The following is a 15,329-nucleotide window of genomic DNA, read 5'->3' as shown; positions in this document are numbered from 1 at the left end:
TGCTGATTCATTTCACTACACTTTTTGCTTAAAATTAAAAATATTATCATTTTTTTTTTGTTTTTAGCTCTAAATTCAAAAATTTTTAGCTCAAATTTATATTGAAACAAAGAAATCATAAAAGTGACACAAGAAAAAGAAAAAAATAACAATAACAATATTTTAAACTCAAAACAATAATAAAATGTTTGTATAGTGTACGCACTCCGCACTTATATGGAACTCCAAAATATTATGCCTTAATCTAAAAATTAACTCAAATGTCAAATATTCATCAAAATATACACACACATACATATGTTCATAAATTTATTATATATTTATATAGTAAAAACTTCTTTTTTTTTTTCAAAAATTAACTAGCATTTTAATACTATAAAAGGCAATTACATGCTTTTTTGCCTTGTTTTCTCAAAAATATCATTGAAATTAAGTTATTAAAAAATTGCAAATCAAAATTTACTGATCTAATAATAATCGATTTAACATTCGCAATTTAATTTATTATTATGTTATGTATGTACATATATGTACATAATATGGTACAATAGTACATGATATATTGTATAATAAAATTCCAAATTAAATGACATGACATCATATATACATTTTTGCTTTTAATGCAATGGAAATTATTTTTTTTTTGTTATAAAATAAGTAGTTAATGTTTAAATTAAATCAGAAATGACCAATCAATAAGTATAGTGGGTGAGGTGAAAGGAGAGATTTTAATGAAAGTAATACAATAGTACTGCTGTTGCAGTACAATAGTGCATTAGTACCTATATTTAATTTCATAAATTAAGTATTATTTTTATTGCTAAGCTGTTAAAATAACAATTAGTCAACTATATTTATTAACAAAACTTATTTGATACTTTAACTGTAAAAGTAGTTTTTATTTTTATAATAATTCCTAACAATTATTATGAGTATATTGCATAACACAAAAATGCAAGGACACAGAAATTTTTAATTTTATTGTTTCCTAATATAGCAATATTATCGCATATTTATAATTGGCAGGTATATTTTTTTAGTATTCTTAAAATTTAAATAATGGAAAAAAAAAATAAAGTTGGGTCAAACTAATTGTTTGTAAACTACCACTCTTTCCTTGAACAAGTGAAAATACTGCTTTTAAAAACAATCTACTGCACTGTTAAAATTACTTTCACTTATATACCAAAATATTTCAAAGATTGCATATATTTAGGATGAGGTAAAAAAAAATTTAAAGTGAACATAATGTACGAATTTAAGGGTTAACTGCTTAAGTTGAGATAAATATTTAAATTTTTTGATGGCATGGTATTTACCGTCAGTTTTCTGCATTTATAAAAATTTGGAAAAGCTTGAAGTTTCTGAAATAAAAGATGCTCTATTTTACCAATTTCGAGAGATTTTAACTTTTTTACCAATTTTTTAATGGTGGCGGAAAAACATAAGAAAAGGAAATTGTTAAAAATTTTCTTCTATGGATATACATACATAAGTTTCTAGTAAAGTTCTATTTACATTTTAAATTTGAGCTTTTTATCTTAAAGGGTGTAGAAAGTTTTGTTAACGCGTCTACGAACGGACGGACGGGTGAACAAACAATGTTAAACTAATTTGCCTTTCTATCAAAAAAAAAAAAATTTTTTTTTTTTAATATTTTGTTTTTATTACAAATGTTATAAAAAAATATTCAAAGAACTATCGAACTAAATTTAAAACTACATCTCATTAGGGTAAGAAATCTCGTGTGAAATTTCTCTTCCTCGAAATTCGACTTATTCAAATCCAGTTAATTTAGTACAGTGTGTATATAGGTATAATTAGAGAAAGCTCGAGAATATTCTTTAGGTAACACATAATTTTCATAAAAAAAAAAAGATTCAAAAACATTAATAAAATGTATTAGTCAAGTTTCGTATATACCAAAATTTTTCATTTCATTATTATGTAAAATCTAATTAATTTAATTTATTTTTATAATTTTATTTTTCTCTATTAAAACACAACAATTTAATTTGTTGTAGAATTATTATTATTTTTTTTTTGTAGAAATCATCATATATACGAAAATTTTATAATATTATTTTTAATTGTGAATCTGATAAAATTTTTTATAAATAAAACTCAAAAAAAAAAAAAATTAAACATTCTTAAACTACATCCTTATAATTTTCTCTATATATTTTTGTTTTTATTTATATTCTAATTATATTCTAGACGATTTTTAATATTTAAATTGAATCAACATTGTAGTTATAGAGCACATTGCACAGGTATTCACAGTATATTGAAATAATAACCCAGTTGATGCACCCACCTTAATAATAAAAATTTATCTCATGCATTATTTTTAAATTTTAAAAATACTACTTAGCATTTTTAAAAAATTTTACAATTTATAAAATGCACTGACGTAAATAGAAATTCAAAATTTACCTAGTAAATGACTAATTTCTAATAATATTCTAATTACATTTGAGTACATGTAAATATATAAATTTTAATATAGCTTTGATAGAAATTTGGCAAAAGTTTAAATTTTCGAAAAATAAGTTCGCATAAATTGAAGTTTTGTTAAGTTTGAGAAGCGAATAAGCATACGCTAGAAAGGAGGTAGAAAAAATTTTTACAAATAATTTTCTTCTAAATTGTATAAAGAAATAGGTTTCTTATTCAACCTGGGCCCTTCATATGGTTCTAACATTTTTATAATTCCAAGCAAAACCAAGGTAGAATAAAATGCACATTATTTTAAATTTGCAAAATTTTTATTTAATCAAGAAGAAAAAGCTTAATTAATTTAATTTTGTTTCGAACAGAAATCGTAATTCTTTTCAAGTCTATGATTTTTTTTAATTGACATAAAATTGATTTAAACTTTTACCACAAAATACTACATCGAACAAAAAAAACCGCGGAAAATAATGTTAAATTGTCAGCACCTTTGAAATTATCCGCAATTTTCTAATTTTTTTTTCTCCTTTTTGATGCTGTTAAAGTTATTTGGATGAAATCCAGATAAAACATACCTTAAAATATTTATTAATGTAGTATGTAGTTTTATAAGAAAAGTGCAAAAGTAAAACTCTTCAAAGTAAAATTTGTTTTTTTTTTTTTTTGTAATTTTTTTCTGGTTTTATAGAATGCGGAAAATTTTTTATAACATTAATAAAGCGTGAAAATAAAAATTAATTTGTGGTATTTTTATAATAAAATTTTTTGGAATATTAATACTTAATTGAATACACTTTAGATTCAACTGCTTATATTTATCAAGTTATTGTTTTTAATAAAAAATATTGAAGCCTATATGTTCTCTATATAGGCTTTAATATTATATATCTAACTATACACATGTTCGTCTTCGTAATTCTCATTAACACTTTGACTCGTTTAAGATATCCATAATTCAGAATTTCAGTAATAACAGTTGTGGTTACGGGATTATATGTATGAAAATGAGCATTAAAACTTTAATGTAGTACGAAAACAAAATCAAACATTCTTATAAATCAAACATACTTTTCAATCAAACATCATAACACAAACCATAATACAAAGATAATTTTATTTGTTGCGCTATTAAGAAAATACTAAAGTTTCCAGTATGACTAAATCATAATTATTTCCGGTATATGTTTTGTTTTCTTTTTATAATGTATATTAAAAAAATTCTTTGGAAAATTATTTTTAAAAATATTAATTAATAAAAATTTTTGTTTGAACGAAAAGAAAGTAAATTTTTTTTAACATAAGTGCAAATAAAATTTTTTTTGATAAAGATAACTGCAGCAGATCTCTATTTTGAAAAAAAAAACTAAATTTGACATATTAAGTGAAGCTGACGCTCTTATTGCAGAAATTAATATTTGTCATACTGATTGTTTAAACTACTATTTAGATTAGAGTTGCAATGTAATTTCAATTCTAACGAAACCAGTTTAGGTTATGGTACCCGGATCTCTTTTTTCCTTCATTTGAATCAGGAACTTCTACAGAAATCGTTAAAGGGGGGCGGCCCATTCTACTTGCATGTTTGCCAATGACCCTTCAGAACCTCTATTATAGCACAGATATCCTGTCGTCATAATTCCATGACAAAGAAAGTATACAGATGGAATCATACAACCTTGAGTAACTTTTTTTTTCTCAAAACGATTCTTTTTTTCCTCAAACAATATATGTAAATTGTCTCCAACTTTGTCTAAAATTAACAAATTTTTTTATTCGTTTGTGGGAGTTTAATAAAATTTTCTTTTCATATTACATTAACACTTTTGTCCTGTTGTAAATTCTTTAAAGTTTAATGACCTATGTTACACAAAATTTGAACTTATTATAGGTTATAATTATTTTAAAAAAATTATTTTCGAACGCAATGTACTTTTTATTGTAGACATTTACATACATACATATATATCTGCACCTATACGAATATCACAAAATTTGCTCATCATTTTAACACAATTTCTTTTATAAACAAAATATTATAAGATAAATATATTTTCGAATATTTGACAATGATGAATATCGCCTGTCAAAAAACAAAATTAATCTAAAAAAAATGTGTTTATTATATTTGAATATCTGCCAATAATTTCAACAAAGAAAATGGACTTCATCACAAAGATTCACAATAATTGATTAATGTTTTTTTTTTTTGCATTTTGCGTGCAAAACAAATTTGTACCTAAGTTCTACTCGGCTGCATATTAAAAAAATTTTACGTAAAGTACAAAATTATTGTTGGGAGTAATATGTAAACATAAATAACTTTTTTTTCGCATAAAAAAATTTTCCTACTCAAAAAAATAAAACCATATCTATAATGCTCTACCAAGTGTTGTCCATTAAAAACCGCATTTTCGCAACCATCAATAAATTTTAGACATTAATTTTATATGCAGGTCTTTCGGAAAAAATAAAAATAATAGAAAACACAAAATATAATTTAACATTTAATTTATGAAAATCTGCGAGAAATTTTAGTGTTTTTTAGAATTTATTTTTAGAAATATAGAACTTAAGAAAATCTGAATACAGACGATTGTTAAAAGAAAAATATTATTTACAATAAAATTAAAATTATCAGTGGGCGAACGTCACGGCGGCGGAACAAATTTATTTTCTCACTTTGTACATTGGCTCTGAGTTCTCAATGCTCTCTATGTATAAGAGTAAATTAGTTTTATTGTATAGCTGTACCTATATACATATACAATGCGATTCACAATAATATGCTGAATTGAACAGCAAGAGAATTCTACAAATTTTTTAGAATATAAATATTATTATTTAGTTAACCGTTGATTGTAGAACATCATATAAGAAAACGCTGTACAAACATTTTAGAATACAATTTAAAAAAATTAATTTTTGTTTTCTGATTTGCTCTCCTATATAATAAATGAATTGACGTAATTACAGTAATAAAAATTTTAATAAAAACAAAAAAGTTTTCCGAAATACAGAACAATAGAAAAAATTAAAAATAAAATTATTAGATATATTTAAACAAAAAGTGAACTAAAACCCAAAAAAATTGAATAAAAATGTCGTTCCGCGCACGTACTCGGACGGCACCGATTGCCCCTCCAACAAGAAGACGATCATTATCTAGTTCAAGAGTTGGTACATCATCTACATCAAATTCTTATACAACTCCATCATCATATTATCCATCATCGTATTCAAATTATTATCCATCATCTTCAACATCTGGTAGCTCTTCATCATACTATCAGAGCCCTTATGCTGGAATGTATAGTTCAAATAGTAGTTTATATGGAAATTCATTAAGAAATAGTTATTATCCAAATAGTAGTAGCAGTAGCTACTATAATCATGGTGGTACTAATTCATATACAAGTGATAGATATATAAGCCCATATAGTAATTATGAAAATGGTATTACAACAGCTGGTTTAAGTTTAAAAGGTTATTCATCAAAATCACATAATGGTAGTAATAGTATTAGCACAAGTAGTATAAATCCAACAAATTCATTAAGTCAATCGGCATCATCAACATCATTAGCATCATCATATGGATCGAATAAATCGACTGTCGGAACAAATACACCTTCTGTATCAATTGTTAATCGAAGTCATTCATTACGTGATCAAGAACGTAAGAGTCGTACTCGAACACGGCAACGAACTATAGCTCAAAGATCGACAAGTGCATCATCCGAAAAAAGTGAAGGATATGAAGTAAGAAATCTGAAGAAAGTGCTTTGAAATTTGAACAGTCTTATAATTTTGTGTTCCTTAAACGCTATATTCTTTATTTAAAAAAAAAGATTTTTTATATATTTAATTTCTTTTTATTTATATTTTTATTGTATGCTTATGTGAATTTTTAATTTTCAGAGCGGTACAGATAGGACGTCTCGTTCTCGATTAACAAATTCAACAAATTCTTTAGCAGATAGTGAAACTGGTGATAGTAAAACTAAGGACTCGAATGGTGAAATTATTGACTATAAAGCATTATGGGAAGCTGAAAAGTAAGCTTTAATTTTTAAATAACTATACGAAACGGTTTACAGCATTCTTTGCGGGGCCTTTAAATAATCAAAAATGAAAAAAATATTGAGAATAGCACGGAATAACAGGAAAATTTTCATAAAAATATTGTCGAAGCCTTATAAGCTCAAAGCCAGTTTGTCAGTCCATAGAATTTCGGTTATTGTAAATTATATTCACCCTAATTAAGCGCAAATGTACAGTTACTTAAGAGCATCTGCGGTGGAATTTTGAGAGTTATTGTGTGTCAAGCCTTGTATGTGGCCTCACTTTATCACGGGAGATTAAATATGTCAAATGGTATATAAGAAATCAAAAGATATCCTTGCCTAAGGTCGCGGTGCATTGTTTACCTTTAATTACCATCTACAATTTATGTTTATTAATTGACAATACAATTTAAAATATAAAAATAACTTGAACATTTTTATAATGTTTATTATTAAAAATTTTTTAGGTTAGAGAACGATAAACTTAGAAAAGAATTAAAAACAAAATCTGAAGAATTAAATACAACCAAAACAGCCTTAGACAAGCAATCAAATTCGGTAAGTTTTTTCCTAACATATTTTATCAATAAATTAAGTTAATTAAAATTTTATTTTGACATAAAGAAAAGTTTGGTATTAAGGCAAGATTAGCTAAACTGCCTAATTTTATTTTGACATAAAAGTTTGGTACTCTTAGAGAGGATTATAGCTGATCTGCTTATCTCATTTAAATTTCACAGGTTTATTCAGAGAAGTACGTCATTATCCACAAAATATTTATTTTTAAATTTCTTACAAAAATTATTATCATGGACTCAAACCAATCTACAAATATGATTCGTTTGTACGATAAATTAATTTAATGCTCAATTTACGGAAGAGATCGATGATGATGCACTTCTCAAATAAATTTTCCTATTATCCTTTCGTAGAATATTTTATATATCACATTTAAATTTTTTGGTAATTATAAAATATTAATTGCAGGCATCGAAAAATACTCAATTGTCAGAACTTGATAAACGTGAAAAACGAGCTTTAGAGCGTAAAATATCCGAAATGGAAGAGGAACTTAAGGTAAGAATTAAAATATTGCTGCCTCTTTAAGTAAAGAAAATACTAAAAAATCAAAGAAAAAAAAAAGAAAATAAAGCTTCCTTTTTTTTTGTTTTGGTAAAACAAGCAAAAACCATTTTAGTGATTTTTGTGTAAAAAAAACAGAAGAAAATCACCAATTTATCACAAATTAATTCCTGTTTTAAATTTTTTATTTTTCTTAATTATTATTTAACTTAATTTATTTTTGTTCCTTAATGTTTTTTAACACGTTCACAAGCATTTTTTTTTACGTACAAAAGATGTTTGTTCTTCGATTTATTTAAAAAATTAAATTATTTTAAATTCAGTAATATTTTCTGCTAAAAGTTAATTTTATTTCTATATTTTATTTACCAGCAAAGCTTTAAAATAACGTTCAATATAATTATGATCACAAGTTAAAAAAAAAAAGTTTGTTATTTTAATGTTTTTTTTTCATTTTTAATTTTCTTTTAAGAATTTTATTGAATCATACACAGATACTTAAAATTAAAAACTGTAATAAACCATAAACTTTAAACAAAAAACATAACAAAAGCAGAACAAAATATTATCAAAATTTATTTTAGAGGTCTAAGTCCCCCTATTGAAAACTCTTAATATTTGCTAAATTCTAAAATTTTATTTTTCAATTCTACAATACAATCAAAAATACGTTTTCCTAAAATAAATGTACTTGGAAAAGCCCTTCCTTAGATTATTTCAATTAAAAATTCCGAAATAACAAAATATTTCGTATTACTGTAATATTAGTTCTTGTTTGAACTAATGATTTTCATATTAGTTCTTCCTCACAAAATTTACTACCAACACTTAAAAAAGGACTAAGGCCTTAAAAAATAGCGATAACCTAGAGTTCAAGATCGAGCTCATATTTTTTTTTCAAATTCAATAATCTGTTATATTGCTCTGTTATATTTTGCCCTGCATATTATTATTCATTACTTCTGCTGTTGATATTATTCAAATACCGAAATAAATTAAAATTTTTTGATTCACATTTTTATTTCTTTACTCGACGAAAGCTTTTGAACTCAACTCTGTAAAAAATTTCTTTGTTTTTTGATTCCTTATAGCATAACAAAATTTTTTTTAATATATATGTCTATTTTTTTTTGTTTTAGCCCCTAGTACGAGTTTAGTCAAATGAAAAATAATAATGTAATTTTCTAAAATTATAAAACGTCATTTGTTTTTGACAAAACAACTCACTTTTATATCGGGATTAAAATTTTATCATACGAAATAAATCGCTCTCACTATTTTGTTTCTTGAATTTTTATTTTTCAGAAACTTATATTAATTCTGAAAGTAAACAAAGCAAAGTTCTTTCCGCAATTAAAGAATGTCAAAAAGTAGGGAAGAAATAATATAGAGTTTTTCAAACTCTATAATATTTCAGTTTTTGACAATATTAGACCTAGAAATCGATTATTTTTTAAACTATAGTGTTTTGTTTTATCACTTAATATTCAAAAGTAGGTGTCAAATAATGAAACAATGTACGTGCTAGGGGCTGAAACTTATACATAACATTAACTAACTGATAAATATTAAACAAAACAAATATATTTTGTGTTTTTGAGGCTCCCTTATGCTTTTAAAACTTATTTGGAATAACCAAGTAAAATTAAAGAATAAATAAATAAATTTTTGAAACACAATAAGACAGCAACGAAGTTTCAAACAAAAAAATAAATATAAAATTAAATATTTTTCAATAAAAATTTAATGTGAACGCTCTAGATTTCTGATTTAACTTAAAAATTATTAATATTCGTAGACTTTAAATATGACTACGACAGTTGCAATTAAAATGATAATAATGTATTGCGTTTTGTTTTTAAATTTTCATGTAAATACTGCATTTTTCCCGGATTTTTGACATTTTTTTTTAAATGTTAAGTATTAAATTAAATAATTAAATAAATTTTATTTATTTTGTTTTAAGATGAACAACTATTGGATAAAAAGGAAGTAGACTAAAATGTCTTATGCAATTTATAGACAATTTTGAATTTTTCGCATAGTTTTGGGTCCTATAAAACAATTAGGCCCACAATATCGCACCATACCAATCTTATGCATTTAAGTCGAAAATGACATTTCCACTTCTCTTTTAAGATTAACCATTTACAACCCAGACGCACATTTATATCTTTGCCATTATAAATTAAATATAAAATTTAAATTCTAACGAAATGCTTCCAGCTTTCTGAAACTTATTGTTTTATTGTTGTTCTTAAGTCTAAAAGGATTCGGCCGGGCTATTAATTATAAGAATTAGTGGTGCACAAGCCGAATTTTTGTATTCAAAATTTATATTGTTGCTGTTTTATACAATGTTTCAAAATAATAATAACAATATGATGAAATATTTTTAATTCAACGAAAACTTTTATAAAACTAAACTAATAAGTGCCCTTGTTCTCTATATTTTATTTTATGCAACAAAATATAATTTGCACACATTTTTTTACTTTGTTTTTTTTTCCATAATTTTAAAATACTATTTTTTTGCATTTTAAAATTACAAGAATAAAACAAGCAAATATAAATTTTCGTTCTATTTTATAAAATTTTACACCAATAAAAAAAATCGAATACTCGTAAAACATTTATTTATATTTTTGTTTTTACGTTTGAACACAAGGAAAAAAGAAAAAACTTAATTTTTACAATATATTTAATATTTTACAAATTTTCATAGATGATTTGAACAAAATCAAATTCTTTGGCGGATTTTTTATTACAAGAAATCTTTAAAATACATTTTTTCCATCATTTTACACAACATATTCGAAATTTCAAATTCAAAATTTCATATTCGAAATTTCATTTTCGAAATTTATTCGAAATTCATTTGAAATTAAATTACAATTCTAATCGTTAATAAAAATTTTTTTTAATTTTTTCATATACAATTGTAATTAAATTGAAAAATGATTTAAATACGATGTATAACACTTATTTAAAACAAAAAAAAAAGATTTTTTTTGTCATGTTATATCAAATTTATTAAATGTCATATTATTTGATTATTAAAACATTTGAGACCTGTCATTATTGTTTTTATCAGTCACTTTTCAGTAAATCTCTGATTCATTTTTGGTGTCATTTATTAAAAAATAAACTGTCAAAAATAGTCGGTACAACTGTTTGTCATTCATTCATTTTGCGCTTGGTGAAAGGTAGTTTGCGCCAATTATTCTTTTCATTCATTTTATGACAATGATGACAGGGGCCATCAATTCTCAAATTTTATGATTAATATAAATATGTATAAAAAAATTCATCTAAAATCATCAAAATTTCATAATGTTATTCTGATACATCCTGAAAGTATGGTACTTCTTCATTTGTATACAATATGACAATAAAATACATATCGCACAATTGTTATGTCAGATTTTATGAAACAGTCACGTCACACAATTTCATTAAAACGCATATTGTTTTAAAACTTTGTTTCATATTTTATTTTTAAATATCGATTTGAAAATTTTCATCCAAATATTATTAGTATTCATAGATTCAATGTTTTAAATGGAATAAAAGTGATAGATCAATTTTTACAATTATTTACTTTGAAAAAGAAAAAGAATATCGAACTAAATACCGTAAATAAATTAATGATAATGTAAATAACAATTTGTTTATTTATAAAATTTTAATGCTATTAATTTAAAACAAAGCTTTACAATCTTTAAAAAAACAGAATTGAAAACCAACAATAATTTTAATTTAAAACATATTTTTCCACCATTTTTTTTTTGTTTTCTCACTGTACCCGTAAATTCATTAATTTTTATTAAGAATTGCAGACAAAATAAGTTTTTTTTATTATTGTTCAAAATCAATTATTTCGAAAAAATTTTTGTTGTCAACAGATGTTTGTAGACATTTTTAGTATACCTGATAATGCAAAAAACAAAAAATATTACGTAATTAATAATGTCAATTATATGTCGTATTGTTAACATTTTTTGGTATGTTTATAAAAAAAAAAAATTCAACTGCTGTTTTTGATTTTTGTGCAACTTGGCAAATTTTGAAGAGGACAATAATTTTATTCAATGAAATTTACTTCTAGAAATATTCAAATCAAAAATAATTTTTCCCTAAAGCAGTTGATTGCATGCAAAAGTTGTATACGAAAGTTTGCATAAATATTGTCGATTACCGGTTGAGGACCGTCAAATGCAACGAACGCCTTTTGACATTATCGATTACACCTTTTAATTAATGATCTATTCATATGAATAGCTAAAATAAAAATTTATTTTGTCTGAAATTTAAATCATATATCAAATTTGATTTTCATTGTAAATTTTTAAAATTTGATTCATAAATAAACAAGAAAAATGCATTTATTATACAATAAAAATTATCATTATAAAAATTTCATTATTAAATTATATTATATTTTAATTTTATGTCGTGATTAGTCAAAAAACATTTTTTGTTCATCCTTTAAATTTATAATTACTTATATATAAAAAAAAAAACAGACAATTATTAATCACAATTCATCATCACTCATATGTTTCACAATTCGTCAGCCAGCCAGTCAGTCATAGTCAATCAGTCATTCATTTAAAAATCATTAGCCAATTTTTTTATTAGTTTGTTTTTAAATTTTTATTGTTAAATTTTTATTTTAAATCATCCATTTCATTCGTGAAACCGAAAATTTTAATTATTTTAATTTACAAATTTAAATAAATTAAAAAAAAAAAATCATTGAAACAAAATTTAATTGACAAAATAAATTATTAAAAAAAAAAAAATTAAATAAATAAAATAAATACATAATTTCATTGTTTTTTTTTTCTTTTATTTTTTTATTATTATTTTCTTTTTTCTTTTATATATTTATTATATAATCATCAATCTAGCTAATGCAGAAGTTAAAGGCCGAAAATGAACGTTTAAGAGCCGAAAATCGTGCTTTAACTCGTGTTGTATCAAAGCTTACAACATCAGCACAAAATCAACTTCACAATAAAAAACAATAAAAAAAGAAAATAATCAAAAACTAGAATTTGTTTAATGAAAAAAAAAAATCGTTATTAGTTTGGCTAACAATCACATATAAATAATTTATATATATATATATGTATATAAATATGTATATATTTAAATTTGACTTAGAACTATGTGGTATATAAATAACCAATATACATTTATATACTATTATTTATTATAAAAATGTAAACCGTTAAATTAATAATCTACATACACAAATATAATAGTTTACATCGGAAATATTATATATAAATTAAAAAAAAATAATAATAATAATCGAAAATATTAAAAACGAAACTTAAATATCACGTGAAAACTGCTATTACTACATATAATTTTATTAAATTTATATTATATTACATAATATACAAATATTTTCTATAAATTTAACATTATTCATAAATTAGTAAATATGATGATGATAATTAATTAAAAATTTACAATAAAATTTCTTAAAATAAAAAAAAAATGAATTTTCATACAGTGTTTATTAATTAAAATTACAAAAAAAAAAATACTTCTTATATTAAAATATACAAAAAAAATTACAATATTTATCTGAATTATTATAAAAGTTACGGGAAAAAAACAAACGAATAAAATATAATTAATATTTTAATTTTATAAATTATACATAAAAATTTTTTAAACTTAAAAATAATGGCATATTAAAATATAAAACATAATTTATATTAGTAAATTAAAGTTATATATAAAATATAACATTGTAGAACAATTTCTCTCTATTCTTCTCTGGATGTGAAAAACTCTAAAAAAAAAAAGTTAAAAATTAATTTAAATGAATAAAAATAATAAAAAAATCTAATGTTACATAATCCTTTTTTGAATCGGGAGGTCTGAGTTTTCGTTTTTGGTAAATAAGGTTCCGGTATGAATGACGTTACTTTATATAACACTTTGTTGCCTATTTATTATATAATTAAATTCTTTTATTTTTATATTTTTCTAATTAAAAAAGAATTAATTGTTTTTTTTTTCTTTTTGTTTAAATGTTGTTTTTGAAGTTTTGTTTCATAATTCTCTATTTTCACTTAAATCTTACTAGCTAAATACTTCTTAATTATCTTCTTAATTAGAACAAAATTTTTCAATTCTAATCAAAATTAATTTCATAAACGTGTTTCATGTTTATATAAATGTTGTTTTAATTTTCTTTGGTTTTTAAAATATTAAAAATCCTTAATCGATTTTTTTTTCAATTATTCAATTCATAGATTTTCTATTAATTTTTGTAAGTATGGATGAAAATATTTACAAAAATTTTATCTATATTTTGATATCTCTTCCTTTTGTTTACTCATACTTATTGTGAAATGAAGAATAATTAAACTAAATTTGTTTTCTATAATTTATGCCTCCCATCCATTATTCAAGTTGGTCGTTCAACACGTTGATTCCACATTATTCCAATTTCTTTAAAACTACAAGTTTACTTTTATACAACATACAAAGTAATGCCGCCAAAAATTAAAATTTTTTAATAGTATCTTCAACCAAGTTTCAACCATCAAATGGTTGATCAGTCCATTAATGATTTAACGTGTTGAAAATTTGCTATGTATTCAACGTGATGAGAAGCCAAGTTAAATATTGGATGGACAGCATTATATTCGTACATAATTATATTTAAAATAATTGTTTTGCGATTTTTGTTTTCTTTTTACTGTCTGAATGAAATTTTAATTGCACTTAAGTGGTAACCAAGGTATACAAACTTCATTATATTAGTGTTGTAATTTAATATTTCATATATTAGCAAAATATTTTCTATATCCATGTGATAAGAGCAAAAGTAATCTAAAATAAAAGAAAAATAAATTAATTAAGTATGCATATTGCACTTTTTCACATCACATACATAATTTAGTGTTACAATATTGCATTAATTTTCATCTACAAATTACCAATATTAAACCAAAGAGCACCAATATTGTTAATATGATTTTTTTAGATTATCAATTTTGAATTATGTACTCCAAATGTTTCAATTCTCCTCATAATTAGTCCTCATATTGTATCTTTGTAGAAAAGAAATTTTACAAGCACCCACATACATACTGTAATAATAAAAAAAAAATTATAATGGTCATCATGAATATTTAATTTAATGAAAAAAAAAGTTTCTTCACACCTTTTTCCCAAAATAATTTAAAAATATTAAAAATTTTTATTCTGTAAAATTTATATTGTTATTTGCTAACGTGATCGAACAGGACTAAATTTGAAATAAAAATGAAATGTCAATCGTTATACTCGAGAGAGAAAGCAACCAGTAAAATTATTTTGCTCATTTGTTACAAGAGTGACCTAACTCAAAAAAATACGGTATCTGAATTATTATTATTATTGTTATCACTCAAAACATTTTTTTTTTTGCAAAAATGCCAATTTTGTCAACCTTACAAATTGTCGCTTACAATATATTTTAAAGAGAATGCTATAACGAGAAAAAAATATTAACTCCAAAATTATAACTACAAATTTTGATTTTTTCAATAATGTGAATTGTGAGTTATATCAGTGTAAGTGTTGTAGCAGTGACATTGTCGTTTATAAAAATGAAAAACTTCACAATATTGCCGCTTACTTCTTATTTCGTACCACAGTTTAAAAAATAATTTACTATTTCTGTCAAAATTTATTTTAATTAAGTTTGAATTTACTT

The 15,329-nt window shown here is 23.1% G+C and overlaps 1 protein-coding gene across 11 annotated transcripts in view; it reads left to right on the top strand.

Moving 5' to 3' along the window:
* LOC129606609 (protein phosphatase 1 regulatory subunit 12A) overlaps nucleotides 1-15,329 on the top strand; it is a 105,255-nt gene that overhangs the window by 86,650 nt on the left and 3,276 nt on the right. For 3 of the 11 annotated variants that reach the window (XM_055517008.1, XM_055517007.1, XM_055517004.1), the window contains 4 exons: nucleotides 6,372-6,508; nucleotides 6,985-7,075; nucleotides 7,505-7,594; nucleotides 12,514-12,942. In XM_055517008.1, coding sequence (XP_055372983.1) covers nucleotides 6,372-6,508; nucleotides 6,985-7,075; nucleotides 7,505-7,594; nucleotides 12,514-12,633 — 438 coding nt within the window. In that variant the 3' untranslated portion in view covers nucleotides 12,634-12,942. Of the gene's footprint in view, nucleotides 1-163; nucleotides 187-5,427; nucleotides 6,213-6,371; nucleotides 6,509-6,984; nucleotides 7,076-7,504; nucleotides 7,595-12,513; nucleotides 12,944-15,329 lie in introns of those variants that run through there. The other 8 variants (XM_055517006.1, XM_055517010.1, XM_055517013.1 and 5 more) reach the window with 7 other exon arrangements.

This window comes from Condylostylus longicornis, unplaced genomic scaffold (genome assembly GCF_029603195.1).
Source record: "Condylostylus longicornis isolate FDR11 unplaced genomic scaffold, ASM2960319v2 ptg000019l, whole genome shotgun sequence".
Lineage (NCBI taxonomy): Eukaryota > Metazoa > Arthropoda > Insecta > Diptera > Dolichopodidae > Condylostylus > Condylostylus longicornis.
Note: the sequence above shows the minus strand (reverse complement) of the source record. Positions and strands in the feature narration are given on the sequence as shown.